At 41.1% G+C, this 18024-nt stretch overlaps 1 protein-coding gene across 1 annotated transcript; it reads right to left on the bottom strand.

The window, feature by feature from the left end:
- Window positions 1-12220: 12220 nt before the first annotated feature.
- On the bottom strand, window positions 12221-17409 carry barx1 (BARX homeobox 1). Its single transcript, XM_046338185.1, has 4 exons — window positions 16239-17409; window positions 14631-14922; window positions 14255-14339; window positions 12221-14085 (listed from the first exon to the last, which is right to left on the bottom strand). Exons 1-4 carry the CDS (start codon window positions 16444-16446, stop codon window positions 13918-13920), a joined length of 753 nt encoding a protein of 250 aa, XP_046194141.1. The 5' UTR covers window positions 16447-17409; the 3' UTR covers window positions 12221-13917.
- Between the last annotated feature and the right edge of the window lie 615 nt (window positions 17410-18024).

Genomic DNA, 18024 nt, shown 5'->3' with positions numbered 1-18024 from the left:
TACACTGGGAGTCAGTTGGGTCTTTTACACTGGGAGTCAGTTGGGTCTTTTACACTGGGAGTCAGTTGGGTCTTTTACACTGGGAGTCAGTTGGGTCTTTTACACTGGGAGTCAGTTGGGTCTTTACACTGGGAGTCAGTTGGGTCTTTTACACTGGGAGTCAGTTGGGTCTTTTACACTGGGAGTCAGTTGGGTCTTTTACACTGGGAGTCAGTTGGGTCTTTTACACTGGGAGTCAGTTGGGTCTTTTACACTGGGAGTCAGTTGGGTCTTTTACACTGGGAGTCAGTTGGGTCTTTTACACTGGGAGTCAGTTGGGTCTTTACACTGGGAGTTAGTTGGGTCTTTACACTGGGAGTTAGTTGGGTCTTTACACTGAGAGTCAGTTGTGTCTTTTACACTGGGAGTCAGTTGGGTCTCTACACTGGGAGTTAGTTGGGTCTTTTACACTGGGAGTCAGAAAGAAAATGATAGGCATTAATTCCGAATTGTTAAGGTTTGGGTTAAGGTTTGGGTTAAGGTTTGGGATAGGCTTCAAATAGTCTTCATGAGTTCTGGAAGCTTGGGCCTCACCTGGGAGTACAGCAAAAGTCACTGTCTGTCTCACAGCCATTCCATCAACATGTATAGTACATAACCACTAGAATTCATACCAACTGCTATGAACGCAAACACGGGCCCATATTCACTTTGTCCCATTCTTTAATCTTGTCTGAGATATATGTTTTAGTTCAAACACGGGCCCATATTCACTTTGTCCCATTCTTTAATCTTGTCTGAGATATATGTTTTAGTTCAAACACCTGTATGATAAACATGAAATCAAATGTATTCACTTTGGACATGAAACTTATATTAGGCATTTAACATAGAATTATAGTAAATTAAGAAAATTCACGACTTTAACATATATTTCTAAGCCCAACTAAACCAGGAGCTCCAGTCTAGAGCGACCATACGGTCTGTGCAGCAGGCTGAACGTTTGACGTCCCTAGCCAGCATCCTGACTTCTTGAGAAATTAACACAATAACAAAACACATTAAACTACTTCGATGTAATTTCTATTTTCCTCTGAGTATCTGGCCAACTATCGATTAACATCAGGAAGTGATTATGCGTAATTACGCTGTGTAGAGGGAGCGAAGCTGTGCTGCGCTTGAAGGAGGTGCGCGTTGGAGAGTCAAGGTCGGGTGGTAAATGAGCGTTACCACAAGTCATCAACTGAGAGAATGAGTTGAAGGAAAAGGTGACCCAGTTCAAAGGATTGATTACTCATAAATGATTGATTAAATACTGCATAATGAGAGAGGCTTCTGTTGGTAGCGAGCCTCAATGGTGGCGCTATACGTTACCTGAGGCATAGCTTAGCCTAATTACTGTACCACAACATACTAATGACCTTTTCATGATCATGTACTGCTCACAGTTACAGGCCAATATTATTCTACCTCTGGGGTGTCTAGAAGTACGACGTTGTCTACATTCAAACTAATAGCATTGCCAGCTATAAGCAGAATACATGTTTTTTATCCATTCTTTATCAATTCCACAAGAATGTAAAAACATGTTCTAACATGTTCTTTTTTTCTTTTTTTACAGTAATGATATAGATGACATGCAGGCTAATAATGATAGTGGTTGGCGCATATGGACGTTTGCTTGCATGAAATAAACGCTTCCCATTGGGCACAGCCGTCAGTTCAACGTCTATTTTTGATTTACATTTGGTAACCTGAATTCAACATGAAATCAACAAAACATTTCACCCATGACATTGGATTTAGGGTAACAGTAGGGTGAAGAAAATACAAAATTCTCTTAGTTGATGACTTAAAAAAAAAAATCCAATCAGTTTTTCATGTTGATTCAATGTCATCACAGATATAACACAAAGTAGACATTTGTGGAACCAACGTTGATTCGACCAGTTTTTGCCCAGTGGTTTGTGTCTGTTACATTTGTATTAAACTCCTTGTTCCTTACATTTTATAACGAAACATTAACAACACATTATTATGATGAAATACAGGAGGTATTTATTTGCATGTTAGGCGTTGGCATCTCCTGGCTCCTGTTGAAAGTGGTCAGATGCCAAAAAAACGACAACACATTTCACGATGCATCACTTGTTTTATTAGAAGGGGATAGAGAGCAACATGGATGGATTTCCACCGTTACCGTTAGGCTGGTACACTGGGGATTAAATATCCACCTCACAGGCTAGCTAGCCTATTTAAACGGCCTGTAAGTCCCTTGTTACTATACTCATAAAACAAGTGTTATTTCTGTCGTCATGGTCTTTCTGCCATAGTGGTATTGTTGTTGGTTAACCAGGGCCGGCTCTAGCATTTCGTTGGCCCTAAGAGAGATTTGGTTGTGGGGGCCCCCTACCTCGCAGCAAAACATTTTAGTGGTCCCTCTCCTGATGGCGGAGAGAAACATTTAAGTTTTAAAGTTCATTTCCTAGGTGAAAAATGTGTTGTTGTGCCCTTGAGCAAGGCACTTAACCCTAATTGCTCCAGGGTCGCCGTCAATAATGGCTGATCCCTGGCTCTGACCCCACTCTGCGAGGGTGTCTCAGGGGGAGTGGGATATGGAGTCAGTTATAATGTTGTCACACTGTGGTCTGAAATAGGACAAATATGAGCACACGCCTAATTATATTTTCTTATTATCGTCTTAGTCATTCCATGTCTATGGGAGATTCACAGCCGCAATTTATGGAAGATGCACAACTTTGGAGATAACAATAGATGATGAAGTCAAAGATACTGGTTCCCCCTGTCCATCTGGTTCCCCCTGTCCATCTGGTTCTCCTATCCATCTGGTTCTCCTATCCATCTGGTTCCCCCTATCCATCTGGTTTTCCTATCCATCTGGTTCTCCTATCCATCTGGTTTCCCCTGTCCATCTGGTTCTCCTATCCATCTGGTTCTACTATCCATCTGGTTTCCCCTGTCCATCTGGTTCTCCTATCCATCTGGTTCCCCTGTCCATCTGGTTCCCCCTGTCCATCTGGTTCCCCCTGTCCATCTGGTTCTCCTATCCATCTGGTTTCTCCTGTCCATCTGGTTCCCCCTATCCATCTGGTTTCTCCTGTCCATCTGGTTCCCCCTATCCATCTGGTTCTCCTATCCATCTGGTTTCACTGTCCATCTGGTTCTCCTATCCATCTGGTTCTCCTATCCATCTGGTTCTCCTATCCATCTGGTTCTCCTATCCATCTGGTTCTCCTATCCATCTGGTTCTCCTATCCATCTGGTTCTCCTATCCATCTGGTTCTCCTATCCATCTGGTTTCCTATCCATCTGGTTCTCCTATCCATCTGGTTCTCCTATCCATCTGGTTTCACTGTCCATCTGGTTTCCCCTGTCCATCTGGTTCTCCTATCCATCTGGTTTCACTGTCCATCTGGTTTCCCCTGTCCATCTGGTTCTCCTATCCATCTGGTTTCCCCTGTCCATCTGGTTTCCTCTATCCATCTGGTTTCTCCTGTCCATCTGGTTTCTCCTGTCTATCTGGTTCTCCTATCCATCTGCTTTCCCCTGTCCATCTGGTTTCTCCTGTCCATCTGGTTTCCACCTGTGGTGAAGTTTTCTCCACGTGCTTATGACAAATCCAGTTCAAGAACCAGCCATAGCCTAGCCAGTTGGCTAATCTCTTGCATATGGTGTAGTAACAACAGATAACATGAATTAGCTAGATAAGGTTAGCATGCTGGCTAGCTAGCAACCCTGACAGCTGTCAGTGGCCTACTTGTTGTTATTTGAAAAATGTTGATATTGCACCTGGTGTATTTTGATATTCTCATATACCCTGACTGAGCTCCGGGGCCCTAAGCAGCCATTTATTTTGCCTATGCCTGGCCCTGAGGCTAACCAACACTTTAGGGAGAGATAATTCATTCAGATCAGAAATGTCATACTTATCAGAATTATTAGTATAATTCATAATTGCCTATGGCCTGTTAGATGAGTAGGCCTTTAATAGCCTGTTAGATGAAGGCCTTTATGATTCCTATAGCCTGTTAGATAGTAGGTTAGATTCCTATGCCTGTTAGATGAGTAGGCCTTTACCCTTGGATTCCTATAGCCTGTTAGATGAGTAGGCCTTTACCCTTGGATTCCTATAGCCTGTTAGATGAGTAGGCCTTTACCCTTGGATTCCTATAGCCTGTTAGATGAGTAGGCCTTTACCCTTGGATTCCTATAGCCTGTTAGATGAGTAGGCCACCTTGGATTCCTATAGCCTGTTAGATGAGTATTCTCTTGGATTCCTATAGCCTGTTAGATGAGTAGGCTTTACCCTTGGATTCCTATAGCCTGTTAGAAGCAGCCATTTATTTTCCTATAGCCTGTTAGATGAGTAGGCCTAATTCCAACCTGTTAGATGAGTAGATAATTCATTCTATAGCCTGTTAGAAAGGCCTTTACCCTTATTCAGAATGGCCTATTAGTATAATTCATAATTGCCTATAGCCTGTTAGATGAGTAGGCCTTTACCCTTGGATTCCTATAGCCTGTTAGATGAGTAGGCCTTTACCCTTGGATTCCTATAGCCTGTTAGATGAGTAGGCCTTTACCCTTGGATTCCTATAGCCTGTTAGATGAGTAGGCCTTTACCCTTGGATTCCTATGGCCTGTTAGATGAGTAGGCCTTTACCCTTGGATTCCTATGGCCTGTTAGATGAGTAGGCCTTTACCCTTGGATTCCTATAGCCTGTTAGATGAGTAGGCCTTTACCCTTGGATTCCTATAGCCTGTTAGATGAGTAGGCCTTTACCCTTGGATTCCTATAGCCTGTTAGATGAGTAGGCCTTTACCCTTGGATTCCTATAGCCTGTTAGATGAGTAGGCCTTTACCCTTGGATTCCTATAGCCTGTTAGATGAGTAGGCCTTTACCCTTGGATTCCTATAGCCTGTTAGATGAGTAGGCCTTTACCCTTGGATTCCTATAGCCTGTTAGATGAGTAGGCCTTTACCCTTGGATTAGTGATACAGGATTATACATTTAAGTGGCAACTATAATTCAAGTAAACACAGTATTTGACACTGTAGCCATGGGAACGAGTTCAATAATAATAGAGTGTTGGGTTAGTATAAACATGATTTAAATCAAATCAAGCCTGCTGATCAATCTGCAGCATTCTTATTGCTTCCAGACCACGTACAAGGCCAAACATCAATAGTCATTTAACAGAAATATTGGCATTTTGTTCAAAACAAATCAATGACATTTTTAACAATCCCATATGAATAAATGATGCTATTTATTTTGTTTGTTTCAATCCCCACTACACCAGTGAATGGCCCAGAGTCTCCAGAAGGGTAAAACCTGCAGGTGTTTATATTTTGAGGTTCTTTGGATATTCATCTAGAGATTATAAATCTACTTTTCCATAAGGGCTAGCCATCTTGGTAAAGTGATACGGGTCCCTGGGCCGGTAGGCAACCTCACATCCAAACAGTCATGTAATTGGGCCTGTTGAATGCCACGTAAAGTGCTTTTTAAATTGTATCACATTTTGGAAAGGGGACTCATAGGTTTCTTCGGTTCTTCGTGTATGAAGTTTTTCTGAAATTAGGGAACCCATTAGTAGTGCGGAAAAATCTAGAAAAATAAACAAAAAGCGCGATAGAAAAATAGGTTTATGGCATGTCGATGTATTGTTTTATTCATGTGGCATTGACTTGTTGTTTTGTATTACAATCCATTTAGGCCTTTCGTTTTTCTTGGTTAGGTGTCATCAAAAAGTTTAGTTTATATTGTAAGATTTAGTTCCTTAAGCGAAAGCGCTGTAGGCTACAAAGCGCTACACTATACCGTGGCGGTAATAGTAGTCGGCTGATTAGGCCTATTTGTCTGAGATGTTGAATCTGTGTTGTCCTTGTACCTCCTATCAGTACTGTTATAGACACATACTGTATCTGCAGGCTATGTAAAACATGGATCATTAAGGTTTTTGTATTTGACAAGAGCCTTTCCTTTATTTACCGCCCTATTTTGTTTTACACTGACATTAGTAGCCTATAGAATATAATATTTATTGAAGTGTAGGCTAGAGCCTAGCCTAGAAGTTCAGTTCTAGTTAATAGGCTAAGCTTACGTTTTTTGGTGTGATATGATACAATATGTCGATGTTAAAAAATAAAACAAGTATAGGCTATCAAAAAGCAATTAAATTTAACTTAAATATTTTGCTATGGCCTAAATTATGAATTGTATTTAATTGTAGCATAATGCATTAATGTTATAGGCCTATTGACCAGGAACATTGGGGTAAAAATTGGGAATTCCAATAGTATTCTGGAATTGTTTGGTTTTGGGCCTATTCATGCCTATTTTATTAGGCTAGTATGCATCCAACATCGTTCCCCGAAAAGTGCATGTTATATAGCTACTTAGTCGGACCGTAGGAGTAGATTGAATATGAGACACTTTCATTTCACGTAAACACAAATCAACTATAGTCTATGTCATATTGTCACGGGCCAACGTGTTTCAAGCGGGTATTTTGTGCTTTCAAGGCAAATGGGACCAAGGTTAAAAAAATAAAAAATAAAAGTCTAATCATGACGTCAATGGTTTTCAGGTCGGAAAGTCGGAGCTCAAGAAAGAGGCCCGAATTCCCGACTTGGAATTCCGAGTTAGATGACCGTTCAAAATTATTTTTCCCAGTCGGAGCTCGTTTTTTTCCGAGTACCCAGTTGTTTTGAAACCGCTGAAGTCGGAAGTCGGATATTTACAAGTTCTGAGATCCGAGTTCCCAGTTTTTTTGAATGCAGCATGAATCTGCTGCCTGCAAGTGTAGAAAACGGGCCAGGATCACATATCTGTGATTGGAGGGTCTATTCTTTCTGCAAAATGACTGATAGGTGAGCTTCAATTATCTTATGCCGGGTTAAAAACAACTGATAACTTTTTTTTAAACAAGCTCCAACTGGGAAAATCGTTTTGAACGGTCATCCAACTCGGACATCTTTCTAAAACTCCGAATTTACGACCTGAAGATCACTGATGTTATGATGTCCTTATTTGACTTTTTCCGAGTTCCCAGTTGTCTTGAAAGCACCATTACACCTGCCACGGGAGAGACCGCATAACTGTGCATAAAAGTGCGCGGCACGTCAGGTTATTCCACGTTCAAGTGCTTGTCAGAACTCTGAGATTTCAGCCTTGCTACTGGCTGTAGTTATACAAGTGCCGCGTTCATCGAAAGCAAGTCAGACATTTCCGAGTTTCCTAGTTCTGAGTAGCATTTGAACGCGGCATAAATGGTTGTGACTAGATGGATTACATCTACAGTAACCTAATTCTCCTAACCTGCTACAATAATTATCCTAACCTGCTACATTAATTATCCTAACCTGCTAAATTAATGATCCTAACCTGCTACAATAATTATCCTAACCTGCTACATTAATTATCCTAACCTGCTAAATTAATGATCCTACCCTGCTACAATAATTATCCTAACCTGCTACATTAATTATCCTAACCTGCTACATTAATTATCCAAACCTGCTACATTAATTATCCCAACCTGCTACATTAATTACCATAACCTTCTACATTAATTATCCTAACCTGCTGCGTAAGTTCTCCTATCCTGCTACATTAATTACCCTAACCTGTTACATTAATTATCCTAACTTGCTGCGTATGTTCTCCTAACCTGCTACATTAATTACCCTAACCTGTTACATTAATTATCCTAACCTGCTGCGTAAGTTCTCCTAACCTGCTACATTAATTATCCTAACCTGTTACATGAATTACCCTAACCTGTTACATTAATTATCCTAACCTGCTACATTAATTATCCTAACCTGTTACATGAATTACCCTAACCTGTTACATTAATTATCCTAACCTGCTATATTAATTATCCTAACTTGCTGCGTAAGTTCTCCTAACCTGCTGCGTAAGTTCTCCTAACCTGCTACATTAATTATCCTAACCTGCTACATTAATTACCCTAACATGTTACATTAATTACCCTAACATGTTACATTAATTATCCTAACCTGCTACATTCATTATCCTAACCTGCTACATTAATTATCCTAACATGCTACATTAATTATCCAAACCTGCTGCGTAAGTTCTCCTAACCTGCAACATTAGTTCTCCTAACCTGCTACGAAAAAGTCACTTCTGTTCGTAGCTGTAATCCACTTAGTCAAAACCCAGGTTAATGGAGACAGAGAGGACGTGTTATAGGACGATGTAAAAACAATACTCCTCACGTAAGACAATAAACATCATTGAGAGTTTTTCAACCCAGTGATTCTGGAGAAGGCCATTATGAAGAAATGTCGACCAAGGTTATTTAACCAATCCGTCCGTTGCCTTGGAATCTACACTAATTAGCCTATATTCAAATCAACAGAAGTTCATTTAAGTCAAATCCTTTGATGTGAAGACTTCTGTAAATATTTCTGTAAGAATAAATAACTTTGAATCTCTGAAACTATTCTTGTGTTACCACATATTTACCAGGCAGTGTAAAGCCTCCCTCACAGAGCTGCAGGGTTTCATGGAAATTGAAGATATCCCGCAACCAACTTTATTGCTAAACACTTCGCCCTGAAATTGAACATTTAAAAAGCCATCGTCGTGTGATGTGGTTCAACCAAACTGCTTTATTTGAAGAGCGTCACCAGCGCTAGGCTGAGGTTATACTGTTTGTAGACCTATAAATATATATCACTTTGAAAAGGAGGAAAATGTCAATAATGTCACTGCGACTAAAAACATAAAAATGCTACCGTGATATTTGTTAGATGCTAAATAGTTGATGTTCCTGTTACATCGTGTTTGATAATCTTTCAGAGACTGTTGCAATCTGATATGTGGATACACTGTAACCTAAATAATCTTCATTTTCACTATATTGTTACATTTGCAAAACGTTTAGGTTTAATTGCGAACGAATGCATCAGACAGTCCTTTCTTATCAAAGATTGTTAGAGCTACAATTAGGGGGACCACGTTTAAAATACCCAAATGCAGGACAAAGGGATGATTTAGCTGGACATTTGGGACAAGTAAAACGTCCCGCTGCACGGATGGAGATTGTTGAAGCTTGCCTATAGTTTTTGTCCTCGTGCAAAATGTGGTCATGCAGAAACTAGATACCAAATGTGTGACGGTTTTATACAAAGCTGGGAATACTTGGCCAAGGGAATACTATCTGGTTGGTCTCAGGGAATGTAAAACAGGAAGGGAGACTTTAAATACCGAATTGAGTGAAGAAGCAGCAAATATGTTGAATGGGCACTAACAAGCACGGAGAGCATCACAAGGTTGACGAAATCAGCTTCTATCTTTTCAGTCTCATCACCATATATCTATTCTGTGTAAAACGGCCATTTACTTACTTTTAGAGCTCTTCGTCAGGAGCATGCTTTTTTTGTAAGTAGTTAATTGTACTCTAACTTTAGCTCGAATTTAGAACGAAAGGATTTCATATGTGATCGATAATACATTGGCCTATGAAGCGTCGCCTTGCGCTGCACAGAATATCAGATCTCACCAATGATTGGAGAAATGTTTAACGTCACCAGTAAAACATCATTATGATATATATATCTTGTCAAACGGGCAACGTGACTGCAAACAAAGATATGCATATGACGAGATGCTCATGTCTCCGCCATAACTATGCGAGTCTGTCCCAAAGGCATGAAGGCAAGCGACAAGTTTAGATCCTAAATAAGCCAATAGAAACGCATTGGTCTTATTTTTGTCATATTTTGGCGAGAGTGAAACCTCTAAAACCTCTAGCTTTGCCTCTTCCTCTCTACTGCAAAAGCTGGGACCGAGAGGCTGAAAAACAGCTTCTATCTCAAGGCCATCAGACTGCTAAACAGCCACCACTAACTCAGAGGGGCTGCTGCCAACATTGAGTCCAAATCACTGGCCACTTTACTAAATGGATCACTTGTCACTTTATACAATGCCACTGTAAATAATGCCACTTTAATAATATTTACATATCTTACATTACACACATCACATGTATAAACTGTACTCTATATCATCTATTGCATCTTGTCTATGACGCTCGGCCATCGCTCATCCAATTATTTATATGTACATATTCTGATCCACCCCTTTAGATTTGTGTGTATTAGGTAGTTGTTGTGGAATTGTTAGATTACTTGTGAGATGTTACTGCACTGTCGGAACTAGAAGCACAGGCCTTTCACTACACTTGCATTAACATCTGCTAACCATGTGTATGTGACCAATAGAATATGATTTGATTTGATTTGAACAGCTACAGGTTATAATGTCTGACTGAAAGAGACAAAACTACTTTTTTTTGTAAATTAGTGGCGTTTGAATTTGTTGATAAGATTCGGGACATACTTGTTTGATTGCGGGACCCGGACAAAATGTGGAACTGTCCTTAGCTTCAATGGACGATAGGAGTAGGACACTAGACTTACTGTATAAGGTCAGGAACATGGTCAGGAACCTGGTCAGGAACCTGGTCAGGAACATGGTCAGCAACATGGTCAGGAACCTGGTCAGGAACCTGGTCAGGAACCTGGTCAGCAACATGGTCAGGAACCTGCCCCGGAACCTGGTCAGGAACCTGCCCCGGAACCTGGTCAGGAACCTGGTCAGGAACCTGCCCCGGAACCTGGTCAGGAACCTGCCCCGGAACCTGGTCAGGAACCTGGTCAGCAACATGGTCAGGAACCTGGTCAGGAACCTGCCCCGGAACCTGGTCAGCAACATGGTCAGGAACCTGGTCAGGAACCTGGTCAGGAACCTGGTCAGGAACCTGCCCCGGAACCTGGTCAGGAACCTGGTCAGGAACCTGGTCAGCAACATGGTCAGGAACCTGGTCAGGAACCTGCCCCGGAACCTGGTCAGGAACCTGGTCAGGAACCTGGTCAGGAACCTGCCCCGGAACCTGGTCAGGAACCTGGTCAGGAACCTGGTCAGGAACCTGGTCAGGAACCTGGTCAGGAACCTGCCCCGGAACCTGGTCAGGAACCTGGTCAGGAACCTGCCCCGGAACCTGGTCAGGAACCTGGTCAGGAACCTGGTCAGGAACATGGTCAGGAACCTGGTCAGGAACCTGCCCCGGAACCTGGTCAGGAACCTGGTCAGGAACCTGCCCCGGAACCTGGTCAGGAACCTGGTCAGGAACCTGCCCCGGAACCTGGTCAGGAACCTGCCCCGGAACCTGGTCAGGAACCTGGTCAGGAACCTGGTCAGGAACCTGGTCAGGAACACCGGATCTCTGCTGAGGCACATGGCTTATTATTCTTATTGGGGGGAATTCCGACCCTAGTTAGGCTTGCATAAGTAGAACATCATTTCCCTTTTAGGCACTTTTCTCTCTACACATATTCTGACTATTTTACGCATGAGAATAGCATGCTATTCACCCGCTATTCGTTTGGGGTGGGAATCGAATGTCTACAGAGACGCCATATTCTTACCTTGATTTAATTACCTCGTCATTCCACCACATTTACATGCGAGGAGAAACATGAATAATGTTGAGCAACCTGTGGGTTCCAAGCGGGAAAAACATCTACTTATTTTTTTACCCATGAAAATAACACCATTCTCCATGCACTGAAAATAACACCATTCTCCATGCACTGTAAATAACACCATTCTCCATGCACTATAAATAACACCATTCTCCATGCACTGTAAATAACACCATTCTCCATGCACTGTAGATAACACCATTCTCCATGCACTGTAAATAACACCATTCTCCACGCACTGTAAATAACACCATTCTCCATGCACTGTAATTTACAACTTGAGAGTTATTGATAAGAGCTAGGTAAATGAGTAATCTGTTTGGAGAAGGGAATTGTAAATATAAATTATAAATATTTTAGATCTATTGCACGTTATAAATCGCTGGCAACAATAATTCAATAGTGGATCATATTAGACTAACGTATTACAACTTCTGCAATAATTTGGTACATGTGGCCTATTGGAATCAATATGGTACAGCAGACCATATGTAGCAGTTTAAACCTGGAGCCTGGAGCACGGTTCCCAAAGACTGCACTATTGGCATCACAGTTCCATGACTAGTGAGGATTATCAGGGTAGATGTACAGGACTACTGGTCAACCCCTTATTCTACACTTTTCTCACCTTCCAATATTTCATGGATTGAACAATTAAATATGGCAACTTTTAGGTTTAATCAAAGCATGGACTTTTTTTATTAATCAATATATTTCTTACATTAAGGATCTCCAAACTAGCTTTTATTATTATTATTCATAGATACTTTCCTAACCCCCCATCATATACAAGATCAGGGTATATTTAAATCTACAAACCGGAGCTGGAATGGAGAAGAATTTACATGCCTATCTTTCGTTCATCCCTAATATTCTGAACGTTCACTCCATATATTCTAGTGAGTCTGTAGAGCAAATTAAAGCTACACCAAATTTGAAGGGATGGATTTTCATAAATGTCCTGAAAACCCTATGGAATGAAAACTCCACAAGAAAATATATAGGCCAGCAAGTGGCATGGTTTTCAGCGGTTGAATTAAATGTATTCAGTGTGAGCAAGAGAACCACAGCCTGCAAAGCCAATTACACACCTTCATAAGGCATGTCTGAATAACAACTACTGAGAAATGGGGAGGAAATGCATACATTTCCTAAGTCTGAATCGGGCCCATTGGGAATATGAGAGAGAGGATACTATTCGGTTGTATTGAAAAACGACATATTTCGTAGAGCGTTCTTCACGCATACCCTGCACTATGGTAACACCATTGTTGAAAGAGAATTACAATGCACTCCGAGTCTAAAGGCCAGCATTTAGTTGAGATGTAATTTAACCAGAAGGGTTATTTGTTTCCCAATTAAACAGGTGTGATTAGATAGTTATGTTTGCAATATTTGCAACGGGACAGTATCATGTGCAATTGGAGTGGCGACACTAATTGCTAGACTATTGGATTTGCCTCTAGGCCGAGAGTCTTCACATTGAAGAACCGAGAAGTTGCCTCTCATGTAATGGCGTTAGACTATACTTGTGTCAAATTACCGTAAAGTAATATAATTGAAGGTTCCTCTTTCGTTTTGGTCGTCATATTTAGTTTTCGTTCAACTCAACCCAGAGCTCCATATCATGTAGAATTGTGCGTAATGTTAGGACTACCTACCAAGAAATTGTAGCACTGGTAAAATGTTACAAGTAAACGATTTACTTCACAGCGCTGGAATATAAACTATATGTGTCGGTGAAGGGAAATGCTTTGGGGGTAAAATTACCCCCCTGCTGCCAACAACATCAACATTCTCATGTGATTGCAGGAAATAGCAAATTTGGTCTAATTTCCTTTCAATATAAAAAAAATAAAAGAACGATTAAGTGTAAGTGAAAAAATATTTAATTACATCCAAAAATGTCCTTATAATAAAAACAGCCTAATAAAACATGTAAATATGCTAAACAAAAGCAGAACAGAAGACGTATTGGTAAAGTGGGTCATTTGAACGGAGGCAATGAAAGAGTGCACCTACTGCTCGATGTGTGTCCCTCCCTCCCTCCCTCCCTCCGCAACCGCTCCATAACGGTTAGTTCGGCGTGACGCGGATGGAAGCATAGGTATTGACAACACATTGATTACGAAAGAAGATGTGACAATAGCATAAAAAAAGTAACCTCGTCCCAAGGAGGAAGTGTCTGGAGGACGATACTAGTAATAAAAATAGAGTTCCGCCTCTCCTACGGGAGGCCAACATCAGTCTCTCTATATAAGTGCCAAAAATATCGAAGTCAAGGGCAAGGCACTTCGATTCAACCGTCGACCACCATTACGCATCCCAGAGGCTGTATGAACGTCTGGTGAACGTCTTCAGAGAGTTGTCAGTTAGTCGGAGCACCAACATTATTATTCCTCTTGGTTAGTGTCTGAATGTGACGAGGTGGAACCGTCCGATTGACGGTCGACGTCTCCAGACCTCTCCTGCTCCGAAAGCTGCTCGCTCGACGGGATGGAATTCTTCTTAGGACGGCCTTTTGGTTTGGTTGGAGATTCCAATCCTCCTCCTTGTAGGACCTGTACAGTAGAAACAATTCAAGTTTTAAAACGACAAAAACATAATCTACAATTGAACTGTTTAGGCCTACCATAAAACTATGTTAATGGACAAGTAAACTAATATTATTATTTATCAAAACCACTCGCCTCCTTGTCATATTGTTCATAATAAGAAATAAGAACTTACTATTTTCTTCCATTTCATTCGTCTGTTCTGGTACCAGGTCTTGACTTGTAGTTGACTCAGATCCAGAGACTCAGCCAGATCTATTCTGTATGGGGACAAAGTGGCGATGACAGATTTTCTTTCATTTCAATCCAATTTCACATCGCGCACTAAACAACATTTGAGTCAATATCTAAAATGTTAAGATATATATTACATTGGTGTCAATATCTTGCATTCGTGTCATCCGTTTTAGAGAGAGATATGACTGATTGTAGGCCTATGTTATTGTGTTGTGTTGTATATCTGACTAATTTGCGAGTCACTTTTACCCACAGCAATAATAGCCCCCTGGGGATAAATAAGGTTAATTGAATGGTTTAATTTATTTAAATACCTGTCTGGTGTTGAAAGGTACTTCTGTTTCTCAAATCTTTTCTCCAAGCCCATTAGCTGTAGCTCAGTGAAGACCGTCCTGCTCCGGCGGCCTTTCTTGATCTTGCTGTTGCCGTCTCCGCCGTGCTCCAGCTTGCTCCGGAGGTGGAGGTCCAACGGGAGATGGTGGGAAGCTGAGCCGCCGTGGAGCCCCGGAGCCCCGGATAGAAGAGCGGAGCCTAACGGTGATCCCAGTGAGCAGGAGAGTGGCGACATCGGGAACTTCAGGATACCCGATTGGTCTGCCTTCAAAACTGTAAATCAAACAATTTCACGTATAAATGTGATTATCCCCCATTGAACTCCAACACGAAAATAATACATTTAACAACGCCTATAGGCTACACACTTGGCTATTTTCTTAATTGGTTCTACGTGATGATTACATATGTTCTAGTAAAATATAGGTTAAAATAAATACAGAAACATTTTATTCTATAATTATAAGAACAAATATTATTTTATGAGTTATTATGATAGTATTTAAGTGGTAGTATAGTACTAGTAGTGATACATATATATTGTCGTTGTTTTTATTAGGTCTATTAGACGAGACATAGACCTACTACAAATAATAATTATTGAATTGTTGAATGTAATTGTAATTATTTGATTATTATCATGCTTATAAATAGTTTATTATATTGGAATTAATAACAATTAAATGCTAAATTCAGTCAGGAAATGTAGAAATGTAATAACTTGGTTGAAATGTTGATAAGCAAACCTATTATGCATATACTTCATGAAATGTTTGAATTGGTCTGTTTTTCCCTCCACCAATACAATTTCCCTGAGCCAAATTCATATGGCCCATGACTGCTGATATGCAAAACATAGTGGTATTCGATAAACAAGGCCTCGTTTTACAAATTGTATGGCCAATCAATGTAAACAGCTTTAACAAAATGCTAATACTATGGTAATTGTACATAGAGATGAGCCCAATACCCTGGAGAGACCTGGCTGCGCAAAGAAGAAGACGGCCCGCATCGTCTTTTCTGAAGTTTGGTGACCCATTGTGACCATTCGCTCCATGAGTGGAAATATTCACAAATGACTCAGACTTGTCTATACATTTCGATAGACTACAGTTTATATGACTATATAGAACCCTTGTTGAAAGTCCAATGGAATTGGAATCTTGTTTTCCCCCCAAAAAAGTATGTTGAATATTGAGCTATTTTTCAACGCACTTTTGTCGATTACTTATTTTGGGAAGCATAAAAGGAACCCGTTGGCAAGCCTGCCCTATTGCCTAGGTTTCGACATACATTTTTTTAATCATCTAGATTGTGCACTTTGTATAAGAAAATAATACGAAGGAAACGAATGTAAATAATATGCAAATATGTTTTAAATCAATGTTTTACGCTCGCCATTTAGGACAATTAGGTTTATGACAGAACGAGTTGTTTTGAGTGGAAAACCATAAGCAGTCCTCAAGAGAAGACTAACAAAGACTAATATAAAAGACAATATAATAATTTGAGTCATTTTGAATACAAAGTTGAGTAGGCTACATCTCCCCTCTAAATACAAGTTAGTACCAAAAGCATAGCAGTTTTACCCAGGTGATTGTGGTATGGCCGCGCCGAGAGCAGAGCTTGTACTCCGAATTTGAGCAGCTCCCCTGCCGGGGTAGACACCTTATGGTCCGGGTGGTCGGTGAGAATCTCTTCGATCATAAAGCTTCGGTAGCGGTGTGAGTGGGAGCGGTGGTCGGGGTGAACCTCCGGGGGATAATAGTGAGCCCCCAAGTCCAAGGGATGCTGCATGGTTCAGTTCAGCACGCGGGAAAGGCGGAGCGCAATACAAGCTTCACTGTTTCTTCCTCCTTGGGTTTAATCTCTCTCTACCGTAGAGACAGGCATTCACATTAACAATACGTCCTTCCTTATTCTAGAACACGGGGAGAGAAGAAGACACTCTGATGAAGGAAGTTAATAACATCCTGAAAAGGACACTGAAGTAAATAACAAACAGTCCTTTGCTGTTGCAGAATCCGATGCGTCCTCTTCTTCTATTCGCCTTAGACGTAAACTTCTCCAACCTTTTCTTTGCTGTTGAATCCCAATTTTGCTTTCGAATTCAGTATGGAACCAAACGTCCAAAACGTTTCATCAACACGTTTAATTTCCGGCCAATATCGAGAAGCATAATGAAGCGTACCCCTGTTTACACCAGTAGACTAGCATCACGGTGTTTATCGATTGAGGAAGATATGCAGTTGAAGGTTTATAAGAGCACGCTCTCTATGCCCCTCCTCTCTTCAGACCAGCCAGTCTCTCAGACCGAGAGGAAGGAAACATCGATTAACATGAATTTGCATGCTAAAATAATTCTTTAAACAAATTACGAAATTTGGTTAGGCCAAATTAGCCTACCTCCCTACTCTGAGGAAGAAAGAGAGCGAGAGATAAAAGGATTTATTTTGCACAATGTTGAAGGAAAGGAATGCTCGTCCATTTGAAGGGCCCATGGCGTATATACGTCTTTGATATGCATTTACAATGAATGTTCAATTTTTTAGGGGTAGAAAGTAAATATTTTGATCAAATAAATATAAAAATATATATTCTGGAATCTATTTATAGACATGCAATTCAGTCACACACCCAAATACATCAACAAATCAGGTCATGCAAAAGTGTGTAGAAATATGCACTGATGGCCAGAGGAGCATCAATCTCTTTGTTTGGTTCAATAAGATGAATCCCCCACTCTACCACTACCTCACTCTACCACTACCTCACTCTACCACTACCTCACTCTACCACTACCTCACTCTACCACTGCCTCACTCTACCACTGCCTCACTCTACCACTACCTCACTCTACCACTACCTCACTCTACCACTACCTCACTCTACCACTGCCTCACTCTACCACTACCTCACTCTACCACTACCTCACTCTACCACTACCTCACTCTACCACTACCTCACTCTACCACTACCTCACTCTACCACTACCTCACTCTACCACTACCTCACTCTACCACTACCTCACTCTACCACTACCTCACTCTACCACTACCTCACTCTACCACTGCCTCACTCTACCACTACCTCACTCTACCACTACCTCACTCTACCACTACCTCACTCTACCACTACCTCACTCTACCACTACCTCACTCTACCACTACCTCACTCTACCACTACATCACTCTACCACTACCTCACTCTACCACTGCCTCACTCTACCACTGCCTCACTCTACCACTGCCTCACTCTACCACTACCTCACTCTACCACTACCTCACTCTACCACTGCCTCACTCTACCACTGCCTCACTCTACCACTGCCTCACTCTACCACTACCTCACTCTACCACTACCTCACTCTACCAC

Source organism: Oncorhynchus gorbuscha, linkage group LG03, assembly GCF_021184085.1.
Source record: "Oncorhynchus gorbuscha isolate QuinsamMale2020 ecotype Even-year linkage group LG03, OgorEven_v1.0, whole genome shotgun sequence".
In the NCBI taxonomy this organism is placed as follows: Eukaryota; Metazoa; Chordata; class Actinopteri; order Salmoniformes; family Salmonidae; genus Oncorhynchus; species Oncorhynchus gorbuscha.
Note: the sequence above shows the minus strand (reverse complement) of the source record. Positions and strands in the feature narration are given on the sequence as shown.

Coding starts and splice junctions, on each gene's coding strand:
- barx1 (XM_046338185.1), bottom strand. CDS start 16,446: ATGCAGCATCCCTTGGACTTGGGGGCTCACTATTATCCCCCGGAGGTT. Junction 14,340..14,630: donor TACCTTTCAACACCAGACAG/GTATTTAAATAA, acceptor GTCCCCATACAG/AATAGATCTGGCTGAGTCTC. Junction 14,086..14,254: donor GAATGAAATGGAAGAAAATA/GTAAGTTCTTAT, acceptor TCTACTGTACAG/GTCCTACAAGGAGGAGGATT.